Source organism: Atractosteus spatula, chromosome 2, assembly GCF_055471065.1.
Source record: "Atractosteus spatula isolate fAtrSpa1 chromosome 2, fAtrSpa1.hap1, whole genome shotgun sequence".
Lineage (NCBI taxonomy): Eukaryota > Metazoa > Chordata > Actinopteri > Semionotiformes > Lepisosteidae > Atractosteus > Atractosteus spatula.
This window is the reverse complement of record NC_142707.1, coordinates 25,122,697-25,138,109: the sequence shown is the minus strand read 5'-3', so window position 1 is coordinate 25,138,109 and position 15,413 is coordinate 25,122,697. Positions and strand designations below refer to the sequence as shown.

General features: G+C 35.1%; 1 protein-coding gene across 1 annotated transcript in view; it reads left to right on the top strand.

The window, feature by feature from the left end:
• Nucleotides 1-15,413, top strand: part of crim1 (cysteine rich transmembrane BMP regulator 1 (chordin-like)) — a 610,482-nt gene that overhangs the window by 461,465 nt on the left and 133,604 nt on the right. The window contains exon 8 of the mRNA XM_088928119.1: nt 3,241-3,369. Within this exon, the coding sequence (XP_088784245.1) occupies nt 3,241-3,369 (129 nt within the window). The remainder of the gene's footprint in view (nt 1-3,240; nt 3,370-15,413) is intronic.

Sequence of the window (15,413 nt, the reverse complement as noted above, 5' to 3'; positions counted from 1 at the left end):
AGGTACTGTAACTGTCGTGTGGATAGTTTCACAAGAATCAGACAAAGGTTTAAGCATCGCTTGTTCTAGATAAAACTGCAAAAAAAAAAACAACAACCCATAATGTACTTCTTTGCGGCTCTGTTTGCCCAAATCATATATTCACAACGTGAAATCTAGAAAATATTACGTAACCAAAATCCGCAATATGGAAACAGAACCTGTGTAATTGTTGATAGATGATGTACTCGTAACATTTTTTCAAGACAAACTACAACATTTAAAAAATGACTTGTATGTACTTGATATCTCTAATCAATCCACGGGTCCCAGCACAAAACGAAACTAAAACGCATACCGTTTCGCGCTTCTTATTAGTTGCTCAAAAGTAATTTGACCGTATGAAATGCATAATATAAACCTAGAAACATATACGTGAGCAGTACTTAAGCACTGTAGTATTGGTGTTAAGACATACCTCTCAAATACTGTAAATCAAGTTAAAAATATCTCAAGACCGATTCTGGTCATAATGAAACCATGTTTCGTGTATGTTTTCTTTAAAGTACCGAGACCAGCCATATACTGTATGTTTATGTTCCAAAATTAATATCATTTATGGCCTTCACACACGTTGCAGTATGCTCCTATTCTTTTTATGCTCAGCTACTAAGATTTCCCTTCAGTGGTAAAATTAGATATGAATATTCAATACTTAAACGGGCACAGTTAAGACATTAAATATACATATACATACTGTATACAGTACAGTTTGCATACGGTAATATGTTTATGTTCCTAAATCAATCTCTTTTATGAGCATGTGAAAGGCATGGTGAATCACTGTACTTTGCATGATTGGAAACAAATGCGTGATTGCGAAATGCTGTGGTGTTACTTTTACAAAGACGGTCAATGAAAAAAAGAATGTTGACCAGGGCAATACTTTGAGTTTACACTTACAGCTTGTCCAAGGTCATTCATTATTAATACTATTAGTAATATCTTCGTTAAAGACTTTGATGGCCACAGCTCAAACATGAGAGGTTGAGCTTTATTAGCTCCACCTTGCGGAAATTCCGGATACTATTATTTTGCTTGTCGTATTATAGGAGAATTTACGGTAACTCGCGGTATTTACCGGTAGCTTGCGGTAGACTGCGTACAGCGTACCGCAAAATAATGCGGTATCGCCCGCGCATTTTGAATGGCTGCATCTGTACCAAAATCTACAAAAAACAAACTTTTCTAACAGCCACAAGTGATGTAAGATGTCATTATGTGAACAATCAAAAGAACCTTTTATTTTTATTTATAGGTGATCAGATAAAGGAGGTGCTTTTCTTCTAAACAAAAAGTTCCTAAAGGACCACTATGATCTTAAAAGTTTAGTCTTACAAGTCATGAGGCCCTTTTATCATTGTACGTAGAGCCTATTATACAGTCCCTATGAAAAGTATTCACCCTCCTTGGACTTTTTCACATTTTATTGTGTTACAGCATGGAACTATGATGTATTTAACTGAGAATTTTTGGCACAAACTATTATGAAAAAAAAATCATGACAATTTACTAAATTAATTAAAAATAAAAATCAGAAAATAATTGAATGCATAAGTATTCAAACATTTTTGTCTATCACATAAACAGAGTATAAGTTTTAAATTTAATGTTCAAGACAGTGTTGTGTCATACAAATGACAGAGTCCATGTGTCTGTGTTGGAGAAGTCTCTTTGTTACATATGCATATGGGAGACCTTTTAGAACTGACTCCCCGAACAGTTACATGAGTCTTTTATACCATGAAAAAAACAAGTGACAATGACATATCCTGAACAGATGTTAAGGATGTTATGGACAAAAACACATCCATATACGGTTATTAATCATATCTAAGTTGCAGACTAGACTAAAGTTAGTTCCTTACGTTCTGGGCACACTGCCAGCTTACCTCATACATGCCCTTTGTCTTACTGACCCAGGACAGGTTCCGCATTTACATTCCGGCATGAAGCCAACCTCAAGCAACAAGACTGCATCGTTTGCAAAAATACAAAAATAATACCATTGTCTCACTTGTCCCTTCAACAGTAACTATGCAAAAATTGCTGAAAAATAATGTATAAAAAAAACAGTGGATAGAAAAATATTTTGTTGCTGAGAAGTAAGCCAAACCTGTGTTTTTGTGCACTTTCTTGCTTTTAAAAAATTTAATTATGGAGTTATTTAATTATGGTATTATGGAGTATTATGCATAACACCTTAGTACTCCAGTGCCTCTGTCCGCCCAATGCCACGCACATGTGATTCAAGAGTTTTGTTCTCACCTGCTACTGACTGAACTGTTCAGCTCCTGCTAATCTCATTTCATTCCATTTCACTCTTTCTCTTCTACCAGACTTTCTTTACCTACTCTCCAAAAGCCAAACATTTTTGGAAAATGAAATGTAAAATGTAAAGAACTGCATTTTATTGAATTACTGTTCAACTTCTGAGTAGCAGGCAGGTGTTTAAACCACTGTGCTAAAGTGCTGCTTGTGTGCAATGTGCTACATTACAGACTATGAGCATTTCATTGTCCATTACAACAAAAGGACAGCAAAAGTTATTAAAATGAATGACAAAATGTTCCCAAAACTTTTTTACAACAATAACAGAAAGTACAGTGTTCTTATTACATAATCTTAGAAATGGATAAAACATAATAGAAGTATGTATATTTTGTATAGTTAAAACAAGCAAATCAAACTTTTCCAAAATAACCACCTAAATTAAAGATTTTGATGCATAAAATGTTTATGAAGAAAGTGGAATACTGTTGTGTATTTTATTTTTTATATTTAGCTACCACTACCATCTACTGTATGCTACTGTATGTACATTATGTATATATTTTATACTGTTGTTTTTATTTTCAGCTACTAAAATTTCCCTTAAGTTGTAACATTTCCTATCTATATGCCACATTAAATGGATTTAAACATGCAGTGGAGATACATTAAATGAAACAATCATTTTACTAACATCTAATGCACCACAGGTGCCACTCATCTATTGTCTTTAGCCAGTGAGTTGCATAGCATAACTCGCCATATTACAGGTAATGCATTTGGAAGAAATGATGTAGTCTGAGTGTCTGTATCCATAGGTCCAGGGTACTTCATTTAAGCTACAGGTTGTTTCAGGAGCAATTGAGATATAAACTGCAGCTGAATGCACTTCCCCACTCACCAGGTTATTCGAAACTTCCTGTTTTACAGAACCAACATACATCACAATTGGGCCTCCATCCTGCAGGCTCTTGGAGAACTGCACTCTCACAGAAAAGGATTGCATGTATGGCTTTAGACTTGACCAGAAGGCCTGCCGTTTGTGTCAGTGCAAAACAAGTAAGTGTGCCATATTTGTAGATGAGTCTGGTGAGTCCACTTTCATCATCACCCTTTTATTCTGCTTTTTCTTTAAAAAAAAGAATAATATTAATAACATTACTACTAGAGGAATGGAAACTTTTTACTAATAGAGAAATAAAACAGGTACTTTCATTCTAGCAAAAGATGCATTGTAATTTACATAACATCCTATGCATAGTATCTTATTTTAGTACTTATCCCTTGGATTAAACATACTTAGCGGTAGGTGTTGTTGGTTAAGATGGAATATAATTATGAAGTGCTTTCAGTCACTAGCAGTACTGAAATATTTCATTCATTATTTAAGTTTAGGTATTGAGTGTACAGTGTGATGAAAGGTTTAGGCTTTGTTTTGGTTTACATTTTTCCTATAGTGAGAAAGCTGCAGCTTCTTTCTGAGTGGAGTAATAAGTATTCACAGTAAGCACTTGTAGTCTCCTTGTTTAAACATGAACTATAACCTACAACTTCTTTAGTATTGCACAGCATGCACTGCTACTACAACCCTGGAATGTACAATCTATCGCAAATATTAAAAAAAAAACACTAAGCTAAAATACAATTTAAAAAGCCAAACAGAGCATGCCCTGGCAATGTGCCATAGTGTCTCATCAGGAGCCGTCTTGCACATCAGTATCCATACAGATGCAGCCATTCAAAACAAACGGGGTATGCTGCGGTATAACGTGGTGGGCGTGTCACATCATTCTACATCATACTGCAAATTACCATATGCAAATTAGATTATGTTAATAGTATCCGGAATCACCTTGTAAACCGCCAGGAGGAGCTAATAAAGCTTAACCTCTCCTGTACAGCATTTGAGCTGTCACCAGAAAACACCAGTTTCGAATCCCGATCACTGCTGAGGGACAATCTTTATTCAATTAAGAATTTAAGTTGTATACTCTTTAGACTTTTAAATTTAAACTGTGTATTACAGCATGTTTATCATCATACATTAAAAAGTTGGTATGTTTTATGAAAGCAAGATTGCTCAGTTAATTGAATAAAGATTGAATAACAATATAATTTGCATATGGTAATTTGCGGTATAACGTAGAATGACGCGTTATACCACGTTTTGATGCGACACACCCACTGTGTTATACCGCAGCATTCCCCGCTTGTTTTGAATGGCTGCATCTGTACATTGCTTTGTTTATCGAGATTTTAACTTTAGATTTAGGCTCAGATTTTAACTGTAAATCTTACACTGATTACTAGCAGTAAATACTGATGTTTTTCTCCCCTTTACCACAAAAATATATTTGTATTGTAGCTGGGATAACTTTTTCGTGTGTCTCTCGCTACTGCGAATTGGACATGGAATGGTTAAAGATGGAGACAAGTCAGCCACCCAGAGGGAAGGCTTCCTGCCTTCCCGCCTCCATAACTAAAAAGCCAAATAGAAGTGGCTTAAGCGACATACACATTCATGTTACTGACAGTTTGAGGTAGCCTATCATGTAAATTTTGCTTTGTTGCTGATAGGCTAAGCTTTCAAAACTCTGCCCCAACATCATGTGACTGATTTTTCACCCTGTTTCGTTGGTTAAATGCAAAGATCACAAGCACTGTCATGTTAACTGGGATGTGTAGTTTTTAATTCAGTTTGAATTATAACTGTATGTACTGTCTTTGTATTTGGCCAGGGCTTTAAAGAGAGGGCGCGCCACAAAATTTTGGGTAGCGTCGTCTCCGCTTTAAAGATACCCCCCTCATGGAAGAATTTGACCTTGAACGTTTGCCCACCCTGCTATTATACTTGGAGTGTGAAAACTGAGTGAGCACCGGGGCACACAGTGAGATTACTGAGTTGGATAATTTTAGTAAATATGTTGACAAATGTCTGGATTTTCGGTTTCACGAGGTAAGATAAAATTGTATCCAGCTGTGAATTAGCCCTGTTGCCCCTGTGAAGGTTTTGGGAAATGGGGTTAGTGAGCAGCGTCCCTCGCAGTGTAGTGCCCATAGAGTTTTAGTTTTAATATAATAGTGTATTACTATGATCTTGGAGCTGTGGTAGCTCAGACAGCAAGGGCATCATGCTTCTGACTGGAAGGTCCTTGGTTCAATCCGAGGTAGGGGAAAGTGATGTAGCTTGCTATAATTCCTTCCAGATGGCTCCCAAGTCCACTCAGCCTGCTTTCCACATGAGAACCTGGGGTTAATCCTTCTGGGGGTAATAGGCAAGCTGAAGCGTGATGCTGACCACATCACCTCCACTTTTAGTGTTGGATGGTTAAAAAAAATGGTGGTCCTTGCTCCCCATTCCCCATGGACCTTTATGACCTGAAAAGGGGACCGACCTACCTACCTACTATGAGTAGTACAAGTACATTTTTTAACCGTCAGTAATCGCTGTTCTTGCAAATACATTTTGTATTGTTATTCAGTTTGTATCTGCATGTTAGTGGGTGGGCAAACGTTCAAAGTGAAAATTCTTCCATTAGGAGGGTACCTTTAAAGCGTAGAGGACAGCATCAAACTTTCTTGGCTCTGTATGCTGCTTAAGCCTTTGGCACTTAAGTCATAGAGTTGGGAAGACTACCCCACCCCCCTTCCCTCTGGCTGTCTGACTTCTTCCCATTTTTAATAATTCTAAATCCGAATCGCAGCAGGTTAGAGAGAGCAGGGAGAGACACAGACAGAAAAAAGTTAATCCTGTCTTAATTTTAAATTATATTTTACCTTCTTTTTTATTGTATAAGTTTGTATTTTACTAATTTTCTGATAGTCAGATTTAACGTATATTTGAACAAAGTTTTGTAAAGATGAAACTTTTCTAAAATGTATTAAAATTAAAAGCTTTTAAAATGTATAATCTTTCCACTTGTAATGTCATTAGGAAGTACAATAAGCACCTGCTTTGTTTAATGATGGTTTCAGATATAAAACTAACTGGTGAGTAAGCTTTGTTAAATGATAATTAAAAGATTTCAAGTTGAAAGAAATTATTTACATTCCATTAATAAAATGCCTTAAGCACTGTAAATTGTATGTATTGCTGAACTTCAAGCTTCCTCCTCTCATAAAAAAAGATTAAATGAAGTTACCATTTCAGTAACATCAAGACAAAGCAAGTGCCACTTAATCTATTTTGAGCAGAAAATAGCTGAAAGTGGCCTGCCAGACAAAACTGTAGTATAGAGCAGTGTGCTTTCCGCTGGCACAAATTTTGATGTGTATTAAAAGATAGCTGCATCTCAAATCAAAATCAAATCAAATCAGAGTTTATTTATCAAATGCACAACAACACAGCATGCAGAAGAAGTTGCTTGCAATAAAATGTCTTTTCTAGGAACTCACCAGGGGGAATCACAAAATTAAAGTTACAAAATAAGGTTACATAATAACAGATGCTAATGTAATAGAAATTGAATAAAATAAACTCGGACAAAACTCAATATGAATAGAGCTGCTATATGTTCATGGTGTATGCAATATATTATGTCCAAGTAGTGCAGTATGCCGAATACAATGAAAACTGTATGTCCATGTAGCCATTACGGGTGATTTGCTAAAGGAGCTGCAGGTTGGCTATTTAGCAGTCTTATTGCCTGGAGGTAGAAGCTGTTCCGTAATCTGTTGGACTTTGACCAAATGCTTCTGTACCGTTGACCAGATGGTAGGAGAGAAAACAGTTTGTGACTGGGATGACTGGGGTCCTTGAGAATGGACCTGGACTTCTTAAGACATCTAGCTTAGTAGATATCCTGGATGTTTTGTAGCTCACAGCCGGTAATGAGCTGCGCTGACTTCACCACCCTCTGCAGTACTTTGTGATCCCAGGCAGAGCAGTTCCCATACCAGGCAGTGCTGCAACCAGTCAGGATGCTCTCAATAGTGCACCTGTAGTTGGCCTGGATATGTGATGGCATGCCAAACGTCTTTAGCCTGCGGAGAAAGAATAGGCGCTGCTGTTCTGTTTTGACCACAATGTTGGTGTGGGGGGTCCAGGTTAAGTCCTCCGTGATGTTAACTCCCAGGAACTTAAAAATGCTGACCGTCTCCACTGCGGTCCCATCAATATAGATAGGTGTGTGATCTCCTCCCTGGTGTTTCCTATAGTCCACAATCATCTCCTTAGTCTTACTGATGTTCAGAGAGAGGTTGTTCTCCTGGCACCATGCTGCCAGGGTTTCAACCTCCTCCCTGTACGTAGACTCTTCTGTGATCAGGCCAATGACTGTTGTATCGTCCGCAAACTTCATGAGAGAATTTGAGTTACTGTATGCCTGGCGACACAATCATGAGTAAATAAGGAGTAGAGGAGAGGGCTAAGTACGCAGCCTTGGGGGGCTCCAGTATTTAGAGTCAGTGTAGAGGATATGTTGGTGCCCACCCTGACCACCTGCAGATGTTCCATCAAGAAGTCCAGGATCCAATTACAAAGGGAGGTGTTCAGTCCCAGGTCCTGTAGCCTGATGACAAGTTTTGAGGGCACTATGGTATTGAATGTTAATTTCTTTCTGTTTCCCTTGTAGTTACTAATGGATGCAGTGTTCAGTGTTCATTCAGACTGTTTTAGATTAGCTTAGGGGATGAGATTTTATTGTGTCTAGAAACTTTGTTTAGTTGCCCTTGTTCCCTGTAAATATCTGGAAGTTAGAGTACACAACAGAGAAACAATGGTACTGGTTAAGTAAATTTAATGCATTATATTTATTATGGCCATATTTGTACATATTTGCTGTCCTTCCTCTGAGTTATGGCTCAGTGATTTAGTGCAAGCTCAAGATGTTCATCTGATTTTCCTTTAGATTATCCTGCCATGAAGTGAAGAAATAAACACATTGAAGTTAAAGTTACTATTAATCCCAGTGCTGAATTTTTAAGAGTTTTGCATCTTATAGTTGTTTTTGTTCTCAGTTTATGTTGTCACTTAGACAAAGATCAAGTTATGAAATTTTATATTTTTTACAAACATCTACAAATAATTACATTACGAGTAACACTATGTATCCGAGTAGGTTTTCCAGGTATTTTCTGTACATTTTGCATTGCATGTTTTAGGGCTTACCTTGTGAACGTCCAAGGCAAACAGGAGCTGCTTTCTCGTCACAAAATAAGTCAACCAATTACTTTAGGGAAGTGACTAACATTCATAGGCATGTCCTGGGCACTTATAAATAAGTAGTGTTCCTGACATTCACTTCAGTTTGCACTCAATTGAGAAAGAAAGCAACATGAGTCTGTTTAATATCTCTTCTATGCATTTTATTTATATGCTAAAATCATTTTTCTTCCTCTCCCTGGCCAGTATAATGGACATTAATTGAAAGCCCACTTGATGGATTGATTATTTGAAAAACACAAACATTCTGGACTTTTACAGTAGGCAAATAAATAAAATGAAAGTGAAGTCAAATATCACATGCTTTTTTTCTTGAAAATGTTGTCATGAAAGTTAGAATGAAAGTCTCATAAATGTACCCTAGGCGTTTTTTAATCTTAAGTGTGTATGCAATAGACTTAGCTGAGAGCTTATAGATAAATCAATAATCAAGTGTTTTATTTACCAGACTGTGAAACCTTGATCAATACAAGGGTCCAGGATGCCATTCTAATGCATTTGAAAAAACAGCTTAACGAGTTGTCTCACTAAAAGAAATTTAAAATACTTTTAACAACATGAATCTTATTTTTATATAATGTTTTCTCTCTATTTTTGGCCCTGTGTTTGTAATCAAGATGTCTGGTTCAAACTTTGACGATGCATTATAATATATTGAGTTGCAGCTAATTTGAAACAGCAGCGAGATGAATTTTAGATTCACTCATTAATGAACAAATCAAGGAACTAATGGCTTCCTGTTGTATATACATTTTTTTTGTTCTTACTAAAAGCAAAACTTCTGTGTAGTAAATAATAAAAGCTGTTGTACCTGAACTAATTATTTTTAACATTCATGGATAGATGTGACTTTCTATAGTCAGTTCATTTGGTGTTCCATATCTTGGTTTTAATATATCAAAATATCAAATCTAAGAAAAGGAAATCAAATTACTAATATCATAAAAATATTGGGAAAATGTCCAATTAGAAAAAACCATTATACAGAATTACAGACATATTATTTTTGTGTTTAAGTGAGTCAAGGTGGGTAATTCAGTTTCAAGTAGTAAAATATATAGTTTTTTGCTGTAGGCATGAAAGATTCTCGTTCTCATACAGATAGTTTGGAATGTTACTGGACTATCACTTCAGTGCCTTTATGTAATGTCTTCAGTCATCTTTGAAAGCATTGTAAAAACTTTTATGAATATAACTTCTATTTTTGTTTTTGTGTTTATTTATATAAAAACAAAATATACATATAAGTATACATACATATATATCGCAGTATGTTAAATATTAAATTCATATTAAAAATAAAAGTAGGATTGTTTCACTAAGCAAAATTACTCAGCCAGATATATGTGTAACAATTTATGAATTACTATAGCCCATTGTGAATGTATGATGTGTTATTTCATGTTTACATAGGCATTAAAATAATCTATATCTTGTTTTAATGATAGTTTAATTAAAAAGTAATTTTATTTTAGCTTTTGATTATAAACATATTTTAAACATACTGTACTGTAGTGGCTTTAAAACTATACAGTATAAAACTGTATTTAGTATATACTATATATACAGTATGCTGTATTTATATACAGATGATATCATACTTCAGTTCATTTATTTGTACTGTACAGTTCTGTTTGGTTATCAATTCATGTGATTTACATGTGTGGCACATGGAAATTGTAGTTTTTTCCACATATTCAATTTACATGGCCATTGTTTTAAAACAGTGCTGTGAAGGAAATAGTTTCTGTTCTGTTTGAAATACAGTACAGTATTAATACGGTACAGTCACAGAATAAAGGAGTTAGACCACCCTTAATTACACAAATAATGTGCTGTAGAAAGTGCTTCTTGTGTCTAACACTGCAATCCCATTTGAGGCACTTTACCATCAGTACCTAAACTTTGGTTAATCAGCTTCTTTGCATTTGCAGACATGTTCTAAAGAGTTTCTCTTTATATTTTCTTTTAATAAACAGGTACATATTTTAAAATTACCAATGTGCAACTTTATAAAAAAGTTACAATAAGCAACTTTATAGCTGCATTTAAAAATGTTGTACTATTTTTAGGGAGAGCCCATACAATACATAAACATAGAAAAGTACCAGAAATTTGGATTATAAGGTCACTATGTATTAAGTAAACTTAGAGAAACACTAAAGAGTGAGACTGGTTCTAACATACATTAGTGGAAAACGGGTCAAATGAGTCATCACACAGGTTTCCAGAGAAGTCTCTGAATTAAAAAAGTATGCTTTGCTTGCTTGGTGAGGGATATAATAATTTAGTTTTTGTCTTAATGCTAGGTATACAATCTAAATTATAGAAAGAAACTGAAATAAACATGAAAAAAACGTTTTCATTTTCATTAACAAAAATAATGTCACACTCTCGTATTTAATCAAATTGTTTTATTGTTTCACAAATGACTAAATCAGAGGAAACAAGTGTCTCTTTGTTCTGAGCTTGTTCATGTGATCACAAACCCTTTTCCAATCATGTGATTTAAGATTTATGAATCTTCGATTTACCATCTCTCTAATGCGAGATTACTTAGTTAATCGGATACCTTTTGTAAACATGTTGACAAAAGTCAGTTCCTATTTCACACTGCTTCCAAACAAGACAATTGATACTTGTCTCAGATTGTTGTTTGATCAATCTTTTTTAATGTGTGCAAATGCACTCATCTCTGTGAAATTGAACTCTTTGTAATCAGACTATTGAATGTGCCTTGATTTGCCATAAACACATCGGGATGTGATTTTTTATTTCATTTTTTAAACTTAAGAAACCTCCATTGAAATGTTACACTTCTTGCATTTTGTTGAGGGGGAATGTAGTTTATATGCCTATTTATTTTTGAGACTCAATACTTCAATGTCAATAACTTTGTGGGGAGAACACACAGAACTATCAAACCACAAATGTAAAAATGACTACTAGTAATTTCATTTCACAAATTTTGTTTAAATATTTATTAAGGAACTGCATTTTTTAAACCCTATTTAGGAGGCTGTTTCATGAGACAAGATCATTCAGTTAACCAGATAACTTTTGATAACAGATAACAAAAGTCGGGATTTTTTGATTTTCTAAAGCACGATTGAATTATTTCTAGTTAAAAAACTATAGTAACATATCCTCTACCCTAAACCTGCTCCGATTAGAAACAGATTAAAACCTCCTGTGCTGTGGAGCATTTTTTATGTAGCCAAGGGATAATAATCCAGATATTTAAAGCAGCAGTTCAACAGAGATAAGAATAAAATAAAAGCCCTGTTGCTTAATTTTGCCTACTTCCAATCGAGGCACTCGATACTCACCCCAGACTGTTGTTTGATCAACCTTTTTTTAATAGCCTTGCATTATCTTGCAAATGAGCTCCTCTCAGTGGCATTTCTTGGATTGTCTTACTATGTAGTATATTGGTGTGTTCCATTCAAAGAAAAAAACATTACCCAGATTTTTGCTCATCTGTATAAATTTATCTGCACTGTATGCAGGTTCATCCACATTACTGCTATTTTTATTTTCAATATCAATTTAACTGATGTTTTCTCCTGCCATTGAGAGAATTCATGTTTTTCTAAGTCATTCATGTTCATCATATTAATAAGAAATGTTATTCATTTATTATTAATATTATTTAACTTACTGTGATACCAATAATAATGTCAACATAGTATACATATTATTTATTATATTTTACTATTAGTAAAAAGTCTTTATTTCCTAAAAATACAATGGGTGCATTGGCCTGGAACTGAGCCTGAGACCTTCTAGGTGGTAGTGGTAATTATACAGATGCAGTCATTCAAAGTGCGCGGTACAAACACGTACCGCAGGCATTTTCCTACGTCATAATGCGTCATACCGCGTTACGTGATTGGCTGGCCAAAATGACCGACAGGGGCACTCGTGGTGCGTTGGTCGGTCGTGGAAAGATTTAATCATGTAATGTCTTTACTGAGCACGTTTTAATCCGCTTGGTATTGAATATTTATATGGAATTTTACCACTGAAGGGAAATTTTAGTAGCTGAGCATAAAAAGAATAGGAGCATAACGCGTGTGAAGGCCATAAACGATATTAATTTTGGAACATAAACATATTAAACTGTATATGGCTGGTCTCGGTACTTTAAAGAAAAAATACACACCAGTATTCCATTTCTCCCTAAACATTTTAAGCATCAAAGTCTTACATGTGGTTATTTCAGAAACGTTTTTACGTGCTCCTTGCTCCCTCTGACTATGTTACTGTACTGGATGTTTATACAGTATACGGTACTCTGTGAGAAAAGTGATAGTTTTCAACTTTTCTGCGAATACGCTCGATACTCGGAGTAAACAAGCATACTTTTAGAATTTGATTAATAGGGAATATAATATGGAATCACGTATCTAAAGAAATTAATAACGATATAATTATATTCATGTACTGTAACACAAACAGTAGTATATACTGTACACATACAGTATCTATTGATACATGTACAGCTGTTTCACCACTTCTCATGTGACTGTGCTAGTGGTGTGATGGCTTAAGTGTCTGACTTAAAAGCGAGAGGTCGGCTGTTCAAATCCAGCTAGGGCCACAAATTTTCTTTTAACAAACATTTCTTTGATAAACTAAAATAGCAATATTATGGACAATTAATTGAGTTTTTTATATTTCTAAATATCAAAACATGTTCGAATCTAAGTCATTTTTTAATAACAACGAATAGTCACCGTCTTTCCCTCTGTATCGCTCCAGTAGCAGGAACCTGTATCGCGTGGATCCCTTCAGATTTAAAAGGTTATTAATAATATCTTCAGTGTTGCATCTTTCCAGTTTAGCTGATCTTTTGCTGCCTACGCATGCTTACACAGCTCCCTAGGTAAATTATCATACTTTACTGAGAAAGCTTTAGAGAACTTACATTTTTATTATCAACAAATTGTAAATATGACGTTTACATTGGCGTTTTTAATTTTTCACTTGAGTGTATGGAGGAGTGTCAGCTGTCAATGAGAGCAGACCTCCCCTCTTAGGCTGGGCAAACGATTTTTTTAATTTTTAAAAAAGAAATAAAAAAATAGATATAATAATATAAACATTTACTGCAATACAATACTGCAACGTTTCGGCTGTGAATCCTTCTTCACGTGTGAGGGTGAAACACTTGGAGTTTGTAATGTAGGGTGCTCTGAATGGGTTAAACTTTAATGCAGGAAAAAAACGTATTTCCCAGAAGCTACAGTATACTGATTCTTATGGAATGTGTTTTCTTTCTTCTTTTTTTCAGCATGGAATAAACCTATTACTTGATTCTTATGGAAGCCCGTTTCCACCAGGGAGTAAAAAAAAACACACACACACCTTTTCATTGATGCCACTAGCAAACTTTAATGCAGGAAAAACGTATTTCCCAGAAGCTACAGTATACTGATTCTTATGGAATCATGCCACTAGCACAGTCACATGACAAGTGGTGAAACAGACGTACACGTATCAATAGATACTGTATGTGTACAGTATATACTACTGTTTGTGTTACAGTACATGAATATAATTATATCGTTATTAATTTCTTTAGATACGCGATTCCATATTTACTCCGGTATCGAGCGAATTCGCAGAAAAGCAAGGAGCACGTAAAAACTTTCCAAAATAACCACATGTAAGACTTTGATGCTTAAAATGTTTAGGGAGAAATGGAATACTGGTGTGTTTTTTTTCTTTAAAATACCAAGACCAGCCAGATACAGTACAGTTTATATACAGTAATATGTTTATGTTCTTAAATTAATATATTTTATGAGCATGTGAAAGGCATGGTGAATCGAAGATTCTCAAGAATTACTTTGCATGATTGGAAACAAATGCGTGATTGGATCAACGAAATGCTGTGGTGTTACTTTTTGTTAATGAAAAAATAAAGTATTTTCGTTTACATAGACGGTTACAAAGAATGTGGACCAGGGTAATACTTTGGGTTTACAGCTTGTCCAAGGTCATTCATTATTAATACTATTAGTAATATCTTCGGTAAAGACTTTGATGGCGACAGCTCAAACGCTGTACATAAGAGGTTGAGCTTTATTAGCTCCACCTGGCGGTAATTCCAGATACTATTATCTTACTTGCGGTATTATGCGGTATTATATGGTAACCCGTGTTATACCACTACAAGCGCACCACGTTTTAACGCGGTATAACCCGCTCATTTTGAATGGCTGCATCTGTACCACTGAACCAAAGATCACTCAGATTGGACAAGTTAAATTAAAAACCACAACAGTTACTATTTCAATGATACTAAAAGCATTTCATTTTCCAATACAACTATCACAACAGCAAAATGTAGTTAAAACAAGCACCTCAAAAGTATTCCAAAATAACAAGACACAACAATGCAGATATTTATGAATTGGAATACGCTACCTCTACCACCTATATAAATTCATATTGTTAGTGTCATTCAGAAACTTATTTTTATTTTCAGTTATCAAAATTCCCTTTAGTTACATGACTCCACATTAATATTACATTTTAAATTGATTTAAAGAAGATTACATTAAGCTAATTAAATCAAATTAAATGAAGATGTTTTACTAATATCTAACACACAAGTGTCACCTATCAATCTTCTTTCGCCAGTGAAAACCGAGGTTCTCTCTGTGGTCATTAAAACTCCCAGGGTGTTTCTCGAAAACAGTAGGGGTAAATTTTACCGTGCACACTATGGCCATGGTCACATCATCCAGGTGGGTGCTGCACATTGGTGGTGGTTGAGGGGAATTCCCATTACCTATAAAGTGCTTTGAGTGGAGTGTCCAGAAGAGCACTATGTAAGTGTAAGGGATTATCTTTATTGTTGTTATTAATTGCCCATGCTGTGTTTTACATTTTGCCTGCCAACACATTTTATAGCTAGACTTAATTTAGC